Genomic DNA, 18,435 nt, shown 5'->3' with positions numbered 1-18,435 from the left:
ACACACCGCACGCTAACCATGATGGTAGACATGCTGTACACGTTGGCCGAGTTGAGGTGACAGCGTCCGTCGTTGGGCTGCACGATCCCGGCGAGGCGACCGTCCAGCGCCATGTGCGTCTTGGCGTCTGAGGTGAAGATGAGGAGGTGGGACGCGCCGGGGCGCCAGCCGATATGCTCCTGGGTTACCATCGAATCACAACAAGATAAAGCCCAAATGCTATAATAGCAACACATTTTGGTAGTCTATTAGCATGACTGCTTAAATTAAAAAAATTAGGGCTGGGTTTAAAAAACCGAATAATCCATATAGAATAGATTTTTATTTTCAATCTCTTTTTCCCCATAAATTAACAACAACTTTGAATTTTAACGCCAATTTTTTTTTTTGTATATTACTTTTTTTCTTGAAATTTTACTGTTTATTTTCTTATATTTACGAAAGACCTGACTTATTGCACTTTATGACAATTTAATGCTTGTGGAATTTTTTTTTTTAATCATGTCCTTGATATTTAAGAAGAATTGATGTTCCATAGTTCATCAATATCAGATTGAACTAGGGGTGTTAAAAAAAATCGATTTGGCAACAAGAGTCCAGTTGCGTCAACTCAACCTCTGCATAGAAAGGCGGCTATGAATAAAATGTATTATTATTATTATTATTATTATTATTGTTACTCATTGACTAAGATGTTACACTGACATTTGGGGGAAAAAACTGTTTTTGTGCAAAAACAATCATATTGGTATTGATATTGTAAGTTAAATTACTAAGGCAATTATTGTATTAGGTTAATGTGTTGTACTATAGAACCTGATGGGTGCAGGATATATATATATATAAATATATATATATATATATATATATAATTTTATTTTTTTTAAATATATTTTTATTTAGATTTATATATATTTTTTAGATTATAATTTTCCAAGGTCCTCCAATTTTAGTCTACCCTGAGGACCTCTTACAGCTGTAGGAATGAAAAAGTTGCATATTTTTTTAAAGAAAAAAAATGTGGTGGAAAAAAGTTTTTTTTTTTTTTTTCGAAACCAGGGTCACCAACGTAGCCCCCAAGGTCCTCATTAATAGCCTGCAGGCCTGTTGTAAAACTATCTCACCATTGATGGGACATTGTAATTTTCTAGGAACGATTTTAAAATGTAAACGCTGGCAAAGAATTAGAAAAATAAAGTGTTGACTGTTGATATTTATGTTTCTTAATTATTATTTGGAGAAATCATTAACATGATCAACGTCTTCACATAAATAAAAATCAATATTTATTAGAAAAAAAGTCAATCTTGTATTTTGTCAAAATAAAAAGTCAAAATAGGATATCATGTGTTATAAGACACCTTTTGTTATTCAGTAATGTTCCAATTTTGCCTCAGTCAGATTGACATTATGAAATGTCCCAATCATATCAGAGCTTTCAACCGTCCCAACCGAGCTAGTGAAGAGAAATGTGCGCACCTTGCAAACGGCCGCCTGGAGGATGGCGTCGAAGCCTCCCTCGGGTGCGTCCCTGTTCCTGGATACCATCTGCTTCCTCACTTCTTCGGTGAAGCGGCTGACTTTATCCGTCAACGACAGCACGTGCTTGTAGCCAAACTGGGGCCGGCAGGTGGTGTTTATGCTGTGCGTCAAACAGAACCCAAATTACCACCGATTCTGTGATTTTTTTTTTTTCTTTGGAGTTGTACCTGTAGCAAGGGTTCTTGACGGCCTCCTTGGGGGAGATGTACATGTAAGGCGAGATGGGCTTATCCACAAAAGCCCCGAAGCCCATGCGGAGGTTACTGGTGGTGCGGTTCATGGCCTCGGCCAGGCCCTTGCCCAGCGTCCTCAGGCGGTAGAGGTCGTCGTTCATGGAGTAGGAGAGGTCCATGAGGTAGTAGAGGTCCACTGGGTAGTCCTCAACCTGCCGCACTTTTACCGTGAAGCGCTTGGCGTCGTCTTAGAAAACGATACAAAAACCCCAATCAAATTTATACGGCGCCCAAAACAACACGCCAAAAATGAAAATTGTTTCTGTGCTGGCTCACCAGGTCTGAGGGTAATGTGAAGTTTCTGGGGCTTGATCTGGGTCACGTCCTGCGTGGCCCCCGCCGCCTTCTTGCTGAGGGGGCGGTCCTCTATCACCTGCATTCGACTGTTTGGAGACTCCACGGCCGAAGGAGCGCAGCCCGCGGCCACCAGGTTGGCTTTTCGGTCGCAGCGGGACGAGCTGGCCTCCCCGTGACCGAATTCCTGACAGGAGGAGGCGGCGGCATATCGGTCCAAGTTTAGAATTTTATCACCATTTTTTTTTTTTTAACAACACCAGTAAAATTGGGGAAATTGGACTCAGAGCCACCCACCTCTTGGACGCACCATGCACAGCTGGGGTGCACGGCCAGACACTGCTTACATGTGCTTGCACCCCTGGAGGTGCACACATTTGAACCTGGAACAGCAGAAAGACATTAGAAACTAAAATATTATTCCAAAAGCTGTACTGTAATGTTGTAAAAATGAGGTCATTTCTTTTTGATTTGGCTCAGTGCGCAGAACGGGTTGTAGATCAGTTTTTGGACGGTCATCAAATCAAATCCATAAATCAATGCTTTGTTTTTAAAGTAAGTATATGTCAATGTTAAGATGTAAAAGTTTTGAAATTGAAAAATAAATTGCGTGGGAATGCTGAAAGCTAAATGCTAATAAAAGCTGAATGCTAATCAAAGCTGAATGCTAATCAAAGCTGAATGCATGCGGAATGCTTGTGAAATCTTATGAAGTAAATTGAAGGATAAATGACGTGGAAAATTACGAATTAATTGGAGTTGTATGATAAATGTAAAAAAAGAGAAGTTGAACTGCAACCAATCTAAGGTGGGGTTCGAACCTTCACCTCTGCTGTTGTTATCGTGTAAGTGTTGTGTGAAATGGTATAGAAGGGCGTCTTGCTGTGAATGAATGGAGATTTCACACCGGCAGACAAAGTACGGGAAATTCAAACCCGAATCCAGTCTGAAAACGATTGGCGAAAGGCTTCCAGGAGTTTCCGTTGTGAACAGCTGAGGTGTTTACTAATGTTTCAGTCATAAATGGTCAAATCATTTTTTTTTAACGATATACAGATGTTACCACTGTCAATTAATTCTATTAACAAAAAGAAACCCAACAAAACACGGTCAGATGATGTGAACAGGTAAATATGAAATCTTCACTTAGGACAATTGTCATCCTTATTCTGTTTCACCTTTTCGTCAAAAACCGTACAAAATTGGACCCCTACCATAAGCTCCAGTTATTCCCAAAATGATCCAAAGGCACATCCAAATCGCGTCCATCCTGCTGCCTGCATACGTGCGCTCTGGGAAGGCTCAGCCGAGTGCAAAGAATAATGAAAAAAAAAAAAAAAAAAAAACTTGTACTCCACTCAAGTCTTGAAAGTCCAAATGTCTGGAAGCCGCCCCCAACTCTCACTATGAAGTACAGGGGGCGGGCATGAAACAAGACGATTGAATCTCTGTGAGGTTTGCTTGAGTGCACACTGCCCTCTAGTGGCGGTTCAGCATAAGTGCAATGAGAACCCCGGCGACAAAATAAATACATGAATAATACAATTTCTGTAACGTTTTTGACACTTTCTGCCCTTACTTTGATTGTTTTCTTCACTTCAAAATCAAATTACGATGCAAGCTGATTTGCTTATAAAAATTAATAACCCACCTACGCGATCAAACAAAACCATTACCCCATTAAACAAGTGTTTGTAGTATCTAATTTTAACCACTGGATGTCACAAGAGTTAACACTTTCATTTGACTCAACAATAGTGCCGCCTTCATTAAAAAAAAAAACATTTAAATTCTTTAATGAATTTTCCAATTCAACAATTTGTTTTCATTTTGCATATTAATAAATTGTAAACACTTGTTTCTTGACCTGTTTTTAAAAATCTCTGCTGACTTGACCACATTAAAAAAAGAATACATTGCAGCATTGCTTTTTTTTTTTTACACAGAACTCTGCAGCCAAGGTCAACATCCAGCGCTAGATTCATTTATCTGAAATGTGCTCTTTTGTTATGACTTGAGGTAAAATATTTGCGTGGAAACCATTAGTTGGGATTTATCTGATGTTCTGGTACATGTCAGTGTTATTTTGGTAACTGTGAATCACATCAAGGCTACTGCTGAGCAATAGCATGGGCTCGTGTTTAAAGCCTTGAGGGACGCCACGTGAAAACAATGAAGTAAGTACTTCAGACAAGGTTGTCTGACTTCTTTTGAATGTCATGGACAGCGTATCGTGTTGTTATTCTGGTTGATTTAAAACTCTTTTCTCTCTTCTAACATTTAAATTACAATTTTAGTTTCAGAAAACTGCAAATAGTTCTTGTTGATGATATGTTTTCCCTGGTAATAGTAATAGTTTTTTATTATGTAGAATTAAAACTCGACTTTATTGCCTCTCCTTAAAGTCAACCTTTCTTGGCAATAATATTTTATATGTGTCCTCACTAGTTTTAACATGACATTCCACAACATTACATTTGTGGAATATGAGTTAAGCAACAAAATCCAGCCGTTTTTATCCATCTCGGGGGGCGGCCATTTTGTCACTTGCTGTCGATTGAAAATGACATCACAGTTGCTCAGGCCTCTGGCTACGACCAATCACAGCTCACCTGTTTTCTGAAGCTGAGCTGTGATTGGTTGTTACCTGAGACCTGAGCAACTGTGATGTCATTTTCACTCGACAGCAAGTGGCAAAATGGCCGCCTTGTGATACTGATAAAAACTGCTAGATTTTGCTGCTTAAATGGATACTTGACTCATTGAGACATTTTCAGCAGTAAAAAGTTGTTTAGTCCAGAATGAATTTGATAACTTCATTATTTTTAATGTACAATTATTAAGAACTTATGTTTCGACTGCTGATGACATCACCTATGCTGAGGAAGAAAGGTAACGACCAATCATGGCTCACCAGTTTTCTGTTTGGTCAGCAAACTGAGCCATGATTGGCCGTTACCTACTGTTGATGTCCAGTCGACAGCAAAAAGAAGAAAAATAAAAATAAAGAATAAAATAAAGAATAAAATAAAAAAAATAAATTAAAAAATAAAAATAAAGAATAAAATAAAGAATAAAATAAAAAAAAATAAATTAAAAAATAAAAACATGAATAATAAGATTTAAAAAAATAATAATTTTTTTAAAAACTCACCCAAAAATGTTTTTAAAGGTATTAATTGTACATGAAAAATAATGAAGTTAAATAATGAAGTTACTTTTATTCCTGAAGCAAGAAGAGACTCTAATCTTTCTTTTGGTAGGTTCCATGTTTTTATAGCAATAGAACAGAATATTATGTGGACTTTGCAAAATCAGTCAAAATCCAGTAAAACAACTGGGAGCGAAGGGGGTTGCTTCAGTGAATATGTCTGGGATTGAATGAGTTAAATGAGTCGTTTTCATCCGATTGCACCAGTATTTGTGCCTGTTGACCTTGCTCTTGCTCAATTGTCCTTGTGTAAAATCTTTGCCTGGCCTTTTTTTTTTTTTTTAAACTTCCACAAACAGTTACTCAATTCCCGGAGAGAAAAAAAGAGTTCCCCTAATTCCCTCCTCCTCCAGGTTTGACGGACAGCATTGCTTGCACACTACATCTACTGTGTTTGTGCGTGTTTTGGGAAGTTAAGGGGGTGCAAGTCATGGCACGGTCGTGCATCTTTCAAGAGTTGAATTGCAACATTCGCTGCGGCTATGAGACATCCGTGGCATCTATGCATGCAAGCAACTTGACAAAAAAGGTTGCTTAAGAACTCTGATTCATCTTCGGAGTCTACACACACACACACACAAAGTAGCACTGTGTGTTGACTTAAGAGTTAATGAATGGATGACTGGAAGCTGTAGAGGGAGCAGCGCCTTGGAAACAAGCCTCTTTTCCCAGGAAAGGAGCACAGGGGACAAAAGAGAGGGGGGACCCGAAATGAAAATTGCGTATTTGCCGAGACCCCAACAAGTGTGGGGGGGGGGGAAGCGAAGGTGGGCCTTGAAGCATTCCATGTCGCGTTACAGCCAGTCGCATGTACTTGACAAGGAGCCACGGGGAAAAAAGCAGCTGTTGGAGGAGGAGAGTGAGACAAAGAAGGAGCAAGTGGGGGCTGTCCTTACTTGCTCTCCTTGGCGTGGGAGGGGGCACGGCGAGGGACTAAAGAGGAGCCCCAGTCATTTTATGCTTGCTGTGTGCACGGGCGAACGCATGTGAGAGAGGCAAAAAAATAATAAATAAAAAAACGGTCAGCCTTCCTTCGCCTTCCACTCCAGCCATCATGCACTGCGGGGGGAGGGCTCTTTTTCTTCCCTGGCTCCCCGCGCTCCTGGCGGGGTTCCTGGTGGCCGGCTCGGAGTTCCAGCATCACCGCTACGAGGACATGGTGAGAGCTTTGTTCGCCGTGCACAACCAGTGCCCCTACGTCACGCGCATCTACAGCGTGGGCCGCAGCGTGGAGGCGCGCCACCTTTACGTGCTGGAGTTCAGCGACAACCCGGGCATCCACGAGGCGCGTGAGTAACACCTCGCACAGGGGTTGCCAGACCGAGTGTCCAAAGCCAAAATGGGTCACAGAGAATTTGTCATTGAGTTGCCAATTGTCAAGGGAAATTGATCAGGCGCTATAAATGTATTATTTTATAAATTACAGCATTTTTTTTCCCTCATCGAATTATGACTTCATTTAAGGCAACCTTCCATGAAAAAATAAAAAAAAAATAAATAAAAAAAAATAATATATATATATATATATATATATATATATATAGGATATAAAAAGTCTACACACCCCTGTTTAAATGCCAGGTTTTTGTGATACAAAAAAATAAATAAATAAATACCAACAAATTTTCCCGTGTTTGAGAGGTTTTTGTTTTGATCTGATAAAAAAAAAAAAAAAAAAAAAGGTTAAACTTTTGGAAGGAATTATGAACATTTCCAAATAGCCAGGAGACAGTGTTAGCACAAAACGTACAGGACTCTGCTGAAAAAATAAATTAAAAAAATGCTAAACTTTGTTTTCAGAGGCACTTTAAATGTTGGCAGGTGTGTGCTGATTCCCATTTAACAATTCTGAACACAGCCACATTCCTATTACTATATTATTTATATTTCACTTTTTATTTTGTTAAAAAAAATTGGCATCTTTTTCCTCACTATAATGCTGCAGCTTTATTCTTTTGAAACAACTTTTTCCCCCTCCTAAAAGTTTTTTCTTCTAGCAAAATTCGGACTTCAATAAAAATTCCGCATGAACTTATGACTTCATGATGATAAAAATTAATAACATATTGCCACTGTAAAATTCCAACTTTTTGTTACAATTTAACAATTTTAATCTTGGGAATTTACTGGTTCAATTATAACTTTTTTTTTTTCAGTAAAACTGAGCTATTTTATTCATTAAGCACATGTTACTACTCGAACAGCTGAACTTTATTTGGGATTAATCAGAGACATTTAAAATGGTGGCATGTCTGTGCAGACTCCAGTTTAATAGGAATTTGAATGTGATTGGGTAATTCTTAACACAGGCACATCCTGCTACAAGTGGGTGTGCGCACTTGTGCAACCACATTATTTCAGTTGTTTATTTTTGCTTTCCACGTTAATGGTGGAAAACGTTTTTAAATGATTTATCTTGATCTCATATTTTAAATCACAAAAACTTGGTATTTGAACTATGGGTGTGCAGACTTTTTATAACCACTTTCTATGTCAACCTTGTGACAAGAGATTATGTGTTTTAGTACAATTGGCATAGGGAAAGCCATGGTTGGGTTGGGTTGCATGCCAGTGCGTTCTATTTTTGCAAGACGGAGCAATGTGTTGGTTTTTCCTTGTTAAAAAAAAAAAAAGAAATGAAGAATGTTGGATTTGGCGTCTAGAAAGTTATTTACATGCACAACTCTTGAAGACAAATCGGCACGTTTGGAGCGGGGGGGGGGGGTGCTGGCGGGGGATGTCGGGGGGTGCGCTTGGGTTAGAAAAACATCTGTAATTCATTTCAAATCACTTTCAAGGGGGCTGTTTAAAAATATTTAAGGTACAAGCTCTTGCTTGTAACCACAAAAATTAGACCGCCGCATGTTTATTTGACGCACGACCAACGTGAAACCGCCGCCGTTTGCCTTGGCCAGCGTTTCCACTGGTGCATTTCAAGAGAACTAACTTATCTTCGGTTTTCATTGCATGGGTTTCCTTCAATAGAATGGAAGGATGTGAGCCTGTTCTGCTGCAAGGTGCCACAGGGGAGAAAGGCAGGAACTGTGCACTTTGCGCAAGGGAGTGACCTGCGCGGACTTGTTTGGCTTTATCCACTTGTAACCTTTAAATTAAGGGTGGGCAACATAGGGAATGTGGGCCATATATGGCCACATTATTTGTGTTTTTTTCATTTTTTTCAAAACTATTGCAACTTTATTCTCGCAAAAATGACACATTTCTTCCTCATAACTTTACAACTCTCTTGTAATTTTTTGGGGGGAATAGGAGTGTTATAACTTCTGTCTCATCACGCATCTCAAATGCATGGGCTCATGTTTAGAGCCTTGAGGGACACCATGCGTAAATAATTAAGTAAATACTTCAGACAAGATTGTGTGATTTATTATTTGGAAGGTCCTGGGTAGCATACCATGTTTTTAATCTGGTATTGCAATGTTATTCAGGCGAAAATACAACTGAAAAAGCTTTCTGTTATGGCCTTATTCTCATGAAATTACAACTTTTTTTCCTCCTGGAAATACTGCAATTTTATATACATAAAATCAGATTTTTTTTCCCCCTGGTAAACTAATAGTGGAGATTTATTTTCATAAAATTACAAGTTTTTAATTCACATTGAAACTTGATTCTTGCAAAATTGCAGATTTTATTTTGTTGCAAAATTAGGATGCATTTTTTTCAAATATTACAACTTTATTTTTGTAAAATCACAACTGCATTTTGGGGGGTCAAATTGACATTTTATTGTAATATTACAGCTTTATTCTTGTAAAACAAAATATTTTTTTGTAATATTGTGACTTCATTATGCTTATGTAAAATTAAGAAATTTTTACTTGTAGCCGTCGTGGTTATAGTGTAAATTTTATTCATGTACAAGTCCCATAATTGTTAACTTAGGATTGCTCAAAATATAAACGTTAAATATGAATTGTTTTAGTGTAGTAGGCAACCCAAGTGTGTTTTGCAACATAACAGAGAGCTGAAGTGCTCTGTTCACTCTCTACATATGTGCACATGCTCTGGCAGTCATTTTCAACGATTCCGCCTGAAAGCACCTGTTTTGCCTTGATGACCCGTTGTCTCCTGTGCATTTCCTCCCCAGTGGAACCCGAGTTCAAGTACGTGGGCAACATGCACGGCAACGAGGTGCTCGGCCGCGAGCTGCTCATCAAGTTCTCCCAATTTCTGTGCGAGGAATTCCAGGCTGGAAACCAGCGGATCATGAGGCTCATCTACGACACGCGCATCCACATCATGCCCTCAATGAACCCCGACGGCTATGAGGTGGCTGCGAGACAGGTAACACGCCCCCAGATGCACCATGAGACCTTTGGTGAATGAAAATAAATACTGAAAAGGAAAACTTTAAATTTACAAGAAAAACATCATGATGTTCTTAACTTTATTAATACTTGGTCCTTCACTCACAAATCTAAAAGTGTTGCATAAAGCAATGGTAGTTATTACAAAAAACGGCCAGCAGGTGGAAGCAGAGTATAAGAGATCAGCCAAGGCCATGTTGCAACAAGCTCTTTTTCCCAGTGTTTTCAACAGGTTTGTGAATAATGATGAAACTTACCTAATTTCTAATGCTAATTGCTGCAAAACAAAAACAAATACAAATATACTTTTTTTCCTTTTTTTTCCTTTTTTTTTCCTAATGAAAGAAGGAACTCTAATCTTTCTCTTGGTAGGTCCCGTTTTTTTTTATAGCAATAGAACACTACTTTATGTGGGCCTTGCAAAATCAGCCAAAATCCAGTAAAACATCCGGGAGCGAAGGAAGTTGCTTCGGTGAAAATGGCTGGGAGTGAATGAGTTAAGAAGAAAATGGGGCCAAAATCCTAGAGGTACAAGAAAAAAGTTCCAATGTTTGGAGAAATATATATCATGCAAGTTGCAAGAGAGAAAATAAAGTCGCACTCATAACTAAAACTAGAGAAGCAGGATGAAATGTTACGGGAATACATTTATAATAATGTGAGGAAAAAGTGGAAAGGTTAAGGGACAAAATATAATGAATAAAAATGTAGGTATTTAATTTTGAGGATAGAGATGCATTTATTTTTACATTAAAAGCCCTAATATCAAAAGAAAAAGTCCTAAGGAATTCATTTAAAATCAGCTTCTTTCCCCCCTTTTTTCGAAACAGGGTCCGGAGTTCAACGGCTACCTGGTTGGTCGAGGCAACGTGCGAGAAATCGACCTGAACCGCAACTTCCCGGACCTGAACGCGCTTATGTATTACTACGAGAAGACCAACGGACGAAACCACCACCTGCCGCTACCCGACAACTGGGAGCAACAGGTCAGACACGAACAGGATTACAGAAACCTGGCATGTGAACAGGGGTGTGTAGACTTTTTATATCCACTTTACAGCTAACAGCTTTTCTTATTAAGCAATTGAGTCCATCCATTCATTTTTTTATCATGTTTAAATGAAATTAATTAAAAATAAGATAATTCAAAATGTAATTATTTTTAATGTATTTATTGATTTATTAAATTAATTTATCTAGTTATATCTAGTAGTTATCTATTGTAAATAAAAATTAAAAAAATAAACAATTTAAATGACATTTTATTAAATATTTGGTTAAATATAAATAAATAAATTAAAAAATTAGAATGAATTAATATAAGTATTCAAATTAACTCATTTAACATAACTTCTTTTTCGTATCTCATCTACAAATGACCTGGCCCATCTGATGACCTGGACCATCTGTCTCTTTTAAACATCAAATGTGACCTTTGAGCCCAAAAATGTGCCCACCCCTGCTACATCCCCTCTCATAAACTCAACCTTACTTACTGTGGATCACACGGGGGTCCGCTCTCTCCTTTTGTGTTTACAAAAAAAGAAACACCCGGCCACATACGGCTTCTGCCTATGTGTCCATATGTAAGCCTGCGCCGTAGCGACAGATTTAGCTTCAAAGCTAAACAAAAGCTCCACTCATAATAAATAGCTGCCAGACTGCTACCGCCTGGTTCAAGGCCGTTGTACTCCTGAGCTCTGGTGTTTATTGCCGCGCATACCTCACATGAGCGCGGCTATTCCTACCACTCCAGACAAAAAAATGGCCGAATCAGCAGTGGATTGTTATCATATTAAATATATATATATATATTTTTTTTTTTAAATTTCAGGAGAGCTCAGTATTGTTCATTCGATTTGACATCATCATTGCTCTCCTTTTTAAAAAAATAAATAAATTAAAAAAAAATGTTTTTTTTTAAATATATATACAGTACATATATATACATATACACACACATATATATATATATATATATATATATATATATATATATATATATATATATTTTTTTTTTTTAATAATATAATATAATAATAAATTGCCAAATGCATTAAATATATTTTTGAGGAAATCGCTGCCTGACTAATTTATAATAAATACTGAAGCCCTACTACACTATTGCACATTAAGTAGTATTTTTTTTAGGGGGTACCTGGTGTATAAAGTTTGAGAAACACTGCAGTGGAGGAAGGCCAAAAGAGTTCATAAAGCGCTTTGAGAAGATACTTTGCAGGATTAATCATACATGCATGTCTGGAGATTATGCAAGTTGACCAAAAGAGGAAAAAGCGGTGAAAAAGCAGCAACATTTGTCCAGTTGACCAGCCAAGAAGTGAAGCCATTAAGTAGGTATGGGAGTAAAAAGAAAACCAGATGTGTTCAGTGTTCCGCATTTTTGCAGAAAATGTCAAAAGTCATATTAATCAATACCTCCTTTGGTTGAAAAGCCAAGAGCCTTCTGTTATATAGTAGGTCAAATAATATTATTATTAAGGGTGTCAGGCGATTGTAATTAATCGCATGACTTCCATAGTTAACTCACAATTAATCGCAAATTTTATATCTGTTGTTGATGCACAATAAAATGTACAATAAAACACTTTTTCTAAGTTTTCATACTCTTGTTAACATAAAAGTAGATTTTTTTTTTAAATAAAAATATGGCCATGTAAGGAGTGGTCATTAACTCATTCACTGCCATTGACGGCTATAGACGTCAAAAATTCATTTGAACTATTTCTATTAGTTTAAAATGTTTTTCCCACTTTTGTTAACAAGAGTATAGAACCTAGAAAAAATATTGTATATTTAGAACAGATTTTTTTTTTGCTTAATTGTGAGTTAACTAGTGAAGTCATGCGATTAATTACGAAAACGTTTAATCGCCTTTTAAAAAAAAGTAATTGCAATTTATTTTATTTCATTTTTAATTTATATATTTTTTAAGAAAAGATTATTAAAACCTAAGGGCGTCAGGGGATTAAAATTTGTAATCATAATTAATCGCATGACTTCACTCGTTGACAAATTTTATATCTGTTCTAAATGTACAATAAAAAAAAATTCTAGGTTTTCATACTCTTGTTAACTCTTTGACTGCCAAAAACGTTAAATAACGTTTAGTAAAATCCTATGGAGGAGTGCCAAAGACGTTAAAAGACGTTTGTTTCAAAACAGAGGTGAAACTAACCATTTTCTATTGTTGATTACTGAAAAACGGAATAAGGTAGAAACAAACTTTTTTTTCTGATGAAAGATGAGAGTCCAATCTTTCATTTGGTAGTATGTGTGTTTCCATAGTCCAAACACATAATTTTCTGTGGACCTTGAAAGATCAGTCAAAAATGCTTAAATCGGCTGGCACCCACGGCATCCCTTTTCTGAAAACGTCTGGCAGTCAAAGAGTTAACAAAAGCGGGAAAAAATGTTAAACTAACAGAAATAGTTCAAATGAATTTTTGACGTCTATAGCCGTCAATGGCAGTGAATGAGTTAATCGTGCGTTAAAAAAATTAGTGGTGTTAAAGGAACTTTAAATTAACTCAACATTAACGCACTAATTTTGACACCCCTAATTATTATCATTATTTTGTTTTAGGTTTGTAGCGGCTTAATCAAGCTCTATCTTTCAATCCCATCCCCAGGTGGAACCCGAGACGCATGCAGTCATAAAATGGATGCAAAACCACAATTTCGTCCTGTCTGCCAATCTCCATGGCGGAGCCGTGGTGGCCAACTACCCCTTTGACAAGTCGCGCGACGCCCGAATCCGAGGGAGGACCACCTACGCCGCCACTCCGGATGACAAAATCTTCAGAAACGTAAGCCACCGATAGAACTGTGGCTCTTCGGAAACATCACCCATAGCTAATTTGCATATGTGTGTGTGTGTCAGTTGGCGAGAACTTACTCGTACGCACACAGCTGGATGCACAAGGGCTGGAACTGCGGCGACTACTTTGACGAGGGTATCACCAATGGAGCCAGCTGGTACTCCTTGTCTAAGGGTCAGTAAATAAACAGTAAGGGAAATATAGAATTTGCTTGTTACCAAGTGGCATTCAGAATATTAAAAACAATTTTTTTAATGGGTCCATGAAGATGTTATATTAGTTATAAATGGAACAATACCAAATAGAACAAATGACAAAGTGCAGTTTCTGCAGAAATTGCGTGGGCATGCTGAAAAGCTCAATGCTATTAGCTGAATGCTAAGATTTGAATGCATGTGTTTATGAAGTAAATTGAAAGATAGATTAATTCAGGGATGTGATTTGACCAAAGTGAAATTATCTGAAAATTTAGCCGGGGGTCTGGGGGCTCTGGGAGCTCATGGGTTTTCCGTGTTTTTAAGTACTTTCAATGCACTCACATGACAAAGAAATAGACAAAACAACAGCCTAAATTTTCAATGTATATTGAACTATCCCATATAAAATGGCAGTTTTAGTCAACTCAAAATCAGTCACATTCAAAAACATTGGACTGCCTTTGCTTTTAAAAACTATCACTGAGGATATCATCATATCTAACTAATGTGATTACTAAGTTAACACATAAATAATGTTGAAGAGTTCAAATTTCATGAACAAATAATTGTATCATGACCAAATGAAAAGTAACTCATATTAGAGCATACCACAAATGTCTTTGTTATAGCAGAAGATGTTATCTGTCGGAGTCATGTGCATACACAATGAACTACTAAAAAAATAAAAATAAATAAAAATAAATCGGAATTTTTTTTTTTGGGGGGGGGGATAAAAAAAAGCGGAATTCCGCGAATTAGCGGAAAAATCACATCCCTGTTAATTTTAATTGTAGTTAAATGACAAATAAATTGTTAAATTGTGTGAATACTGTTACGCGGCAAAAAAAAGTGTGGCGAATAAAAATCACAATCACATATGTGGGAATGCTTAATAAATAAAAATTACAATTATAACTTGCATGAAATCTGCCTAGCAACAGGGAGCCTATCAAATGTGACATGTCAAGGAAAACAAGACAGAGCCCAAGAAATTTTGTAGATCTTCACCTTGAATTTCTGTTATAAAGTTTTAGAATATATTACATGCAATTTTTGTTGTCTCTGTGATTTAAAGTATAGTATTAAGATTTGGAAGAGAAACCACCATTTTAATACTGCACTTTGCTTGGTATGCAGCCTGTCTAGCATTTTTTTTTACTTCTTGGTCATGTCCAGAATAGAAATAGTGAATATTTCCTGGGTCTCGTCCATCAGAGGATTTTTTTATGCAAACATCAACAGCGGCAGTAAACCTAATGCCCTCATCCTTCTTGGCTAAGTGCTTTGCAGCAGAACTGGTTGAGCATTTACAGTAATACATTTGCACAAAAATGCCTTCGGGCTCCACATTCATCAAATCGCTGGCTTGTATATTCGCCTCGCTTTATCAATTGAGTGCAAAAAAAACCCCCGCCAAATACTGACTTGTTTGAGCTGCAAGTCCTTGTCTGGAATTTGAAGCTGTCAAGTTGTTGTTTTTTGGCAAGGCTTTTCAAACTTGCGCAAGATCACATTTGGTAGGAGTGTGTTATATTTGTTTAATGACTCCATTTTGTTGGCAGTCGTACGTTACCCTTGAACTCGGTGGAGAATGTGTTGCATATTTCAAAAATGTTCAGGCGGCATCATTTTTGCGTCAATCTGTGTTGCAGGCATGCAGGACTTCAACTATTTACACACCAACTGTTTTGAGATCACGCTCGAGCTGAGCTGCGACAAGTTCCCGCCCGAGTCTTCGCTGCCCAGAGAATGGCTGGGCAATCGCGAGGCGCTGGTTTCGTTTGTGGAGCAGGTTGGTGACCAAAATCAGTTCAAAATTGAGTTGAAATTTTTGGATCCAGATCTTGACTTGTGTGAAGAAGCGGAAAGTGCACGGGTCCACTTAAGCAAAGTATACAGTCTGGCAACATACACTTTCAAAAGCCATGATAGAAGGGTCAGACGAGTGCTTTTGTTGTAATTATACATACCAGACTGAAGTAAAATACGGCATTTGTTTACTAAATGAAAGACTTTTGTTTGCATTCTTGAGCACTGATTTTAGGGGGGACTTTAGGCGAGGTCAGTGGCGGTTTCTGGCATGTGCTATATGTGTGGTCGCACAGGGCGAACTGGTTGCCAACCCCCCCCCCCCCCCCCAAAAAAAAAAAAAGGTGTGGGGGGAGGGGTGGTTGGTGGTAGAGGACTCGGAAGCGAGCATCATAAGGGGCGGTGGTGGTTGGTTAATGTGGAATCTTGTACAGGGCACAATTCCATCTAGCTTGAGAAAACAACGCTGTGCTAAAAGGCAAACGGGATCGATTTTCCATTTCCATAGTGAGAGTGGAAACAGAACCTTTGGTGAGCAGAAAATCTTTCCATCTCTCTTTACTTTAGCGCAAAGAGACACTTTTTGGAAATCAGTGATGCCATGAGATACGAGTTTAATTCATTCACGGACCCCGCACGTAACAAATCACCTTTCCCCATTGAAATAAATGGAAAATACATCAATCCGTGCAAGCCCCCCCCCCCCGAAGAAAAAAAACTAAGAAAGATTTGAAGAATTGTAATGATTTTTTAAATGAGAAAATTAGCACGCTATGATATCTTAATTTATAAAATAGGGCTGGGTATGAATAAATCGTCATTTTAAAAATCTAATTGTTGAAAATTTGCTAAATAATGAAATAGATGGATTGTTAAAAAATGTTGTTCTTATGTTTTGTAACTTATTGTAAATTGTAATTTTGCACAAGTGGCAGAATGCTGGATGACATGTTTAGCTGTTTTCAATAGCTACCAATTATTTAACTGTGGCATTTAAGCATAAACTATGAATCTTAAGTTTACAGTATGTTCAAACTGATATAAAATCACTATACATTATTGTTGTCTGAACATTTTGCAAAGGAATTATTTTTGAATAAATGAAACCTTCAAATTAGGTGTGTTAGGCATTTCCAAAATGGCCGCTCCCTGAGATGGATTCCACAAACGCAATATCAATCAGAATGTCGTGTTGAGACTAGTCAGGGTGCATAGAACATATTATTGTAAAGAAAACTTTTGACTTGACTTTAAAGGCAAAACACTCTTAAAAAAGATGCTAATTGTTAGCCCGTGTGCCTATGGAGTTCCCCATGTATGTTAGCATTCAATTAGCCACGACTATGTGCAGCGTTGGTTGTTTTAAAATGCATTATAAATAAAGTTGAGTTGATTAATGTCCATTAAAGACGTTGTCTGTGTCTACACTATCATGTAAGATTTTTAACACTATGCAGGAATCGTTCGGTCAGACTCCATACTGTCTGCATGCTTATGTAAGTGCTGCTGTTTTGGTTAGCAAAGGGGCAGTCACCTCTTTAATATTGAAATATGGCCAAACTGAGTGTATTATAAACAGCTTCCCTCCATTACAGGTGCATCATGGGATAAAAGGCATGGTGTACGATGAAAACAACAACCCCATCAAGAATGCTGAGATCTCTGTGTCAGGCATCAACCATGATGTCACCAGTGGTCAGTTGCTGTTTTTTTTTTCTCCCCATCTGATACTTCCCTCTAGTGGTCTGAAATGAAAAGTGTTTTTTTTAAGTGCACACTTCAATAAAAGTTTGTTATTGACTCTCCAGGAGTGCATGGCGACTATTTCCGACTCCTGTTGCCAGGCACGTACACGGTGACAGCCTCAGCCACGGGTTACACTGTCTCCTCAAGTACCATCACAGTGGGACCGGCTGAAGCCACCCAGGTGGGTTCCTCATCACGAGCCTCACTTCTTTTGTTCAGAAATTAAATGTTACATATCAGTTATTTTGAATGTGGGGTAATGGTACAGTGTCTCCCTCTAGTGGTACAAAGACAATTACTGAACTAAATGTGCAAACTGTGCATAAGTTGCTTTAACACTTTTCATCTGGGATAGTAGATTTTGTTAAATTTAGTTGTATTTTATCTTTTCAAACGATTACTGAATTTTAATGTTGGTCATGATGGAGCGAAGTATTATTTTTTGGTGGCGGTTGTAAAAAAAAGTTGGAGAACCACTCACTGTTCAACATGTTGATCACTTGTGCGCTTTTTCTTCCTACGACAGCATATTTTTTACTTGAAAAAGGCACCAAAACAAAACGTGAAGACGAAACAGCATCACGGCAGGAGGAACTCGTCATCTCCCAAGTCCACCTTAAAACTGGGCCCGAGATGAGGCCCGCAATTTAGGGAACACGCACACAGAAATGAGTAAATATGGAATTTGACCTTTGTAACCCTGTGATTGTTTTATTCTTGTTTGTTAATACATGTTTTTGTCTTTAATTAAATAATTATTCCAAGAATGGTGTATTTATGTAACAGTATAGATCCACATGGAGATGGTTGTCCTTTATTTGGGATATTTTCCATGACACGTTATTTGTTGAATATAATAATAAAAGAATGTGTTTTCTTCTCCTGTCATGATGTGATGTAATCATTGAACATCCTAATCATCTCGTACTATTTTTTTTTTTTAATGAGTCTAAAAAGTGCGAGTGGGTGGGAAACCTTTTTTGATGAGAGACAAATGCGATGCTATTATTCTAGATTCATTGGGTATTTTTGATGAAAGCGTATCACAGACATGTTATAAGGCAGCTGGAAACTGTTTTGCGAAAAAAATAAAAAATAAATCCCATAATATTGAAGTATTTCAGTGCAAGTTCTTCCACAGGAAGCAGAGGACAAGATGTTACAAAAGGCTGTAACTGACAGCTCTGAAATTATATAACACAATTTTTTTGGGGTGATTGGGAATTACAGCCCTCT

At 37.7% G+C, this 18,435-nt stretch overlaps 2 protein-coding genes across 3 annotated transcripts in view; one reads left to right on the top strand and one right to left on the bottom strand.

Moving 5' to 3' along the window:
• LOC144037951 (integrin beta-3-like) overlaps nucleotides 1-18,435 on the bottom strand; it is a 29,972-nt gene that overhangs the window by 11,382 nt on the left and 155 nt on the right. Inside the window, exons 2-7 of one of the 2 annotated variants that reach the window (XM_077549850.1) lie at nucleotides 13,525-13,615; nucleotides 2,367-2,452; nucleotides 2,052-2,256; nucleotides 1,710-1,962; nucleotides 1,480-1,642; nucleotides 18-179 (exon numbers count right to left, since the gene is read on the bottom strand). In XM_077549850.1, coding sequence (XP_077405976.1) covers nucleotides 18-179; nucleotides 1,480-1,642; nucleotides 1,710-1,962; nucleotides 2,052-2,154 — 681 coding nt within the window. In that variant the 5' untranslated portion in view covers nucleotides 2,155-2,256; nucleotides 2,367-2,452; nucleotides 13,525-13,615. Of the gene's footprint in view, nucleotides 1-17; nucleotides 180-1,479; nucleotides 1,643-1,709; nucleotides 1,963-2,051; nucleotides 2,257-2,366; nucleotides 2,453-3,283; nucleotides 3,405-13,524; nucleotides 13,616-18,435 lie in introns of those variants that run through there. The other variant, XM_077549849.1, reaches the window with a different exon arrangement.
• cpn1 (carboxypeptidase N, polypeptide 1) lies at nucleotides 6,121-18,087 on the top strand. Its single transcript, XM_077549854.1, has 9 exons — nucleotides 6,121-6,569; nucleotides 9,389-9,585; nucleotides 10,439-10,594; nucleotides 13,259-13,435; nucleotides 13,510-13,621; nucleotides 15,297-15,436; nucleotides 17,049-17,148; nucleotides 17,262-17,380; nucleotides 17,726-18,087. The coding sequence occupies exons 1-9, from the start codon at nucleotides 6,335-6,337 to the stop codon at nucleotides 17,834-17,836; spliced, it is 1,347 nt and encodes a 448-aa protein (XP_077405980.1). The 5' UTR covers nucleotides 6,121-6,334; the 3' UTR covers nucleotides 17,837-18,087.

This window comes from Vanacampus margaritifer, chromosome 18, assembly GCF_051991255.1.
Source record: "Vanacampus margaritifer isolate UIUO_Vmar chromosome 18, RoL_Vmar_1.0, whole genome shotgun sequence".
NCBI lineage: Eukaryota > Metazoa > Chordata > Actinopteri > Syngnathiformes > Syngnathidae > Vanacampus > Vanacampus margaritifer.
The sequence above is the reverse complement of the archived record's forward strand: the minus strand, read 5'-3'. Positions and strand labels throughout refer to the sequence as shown.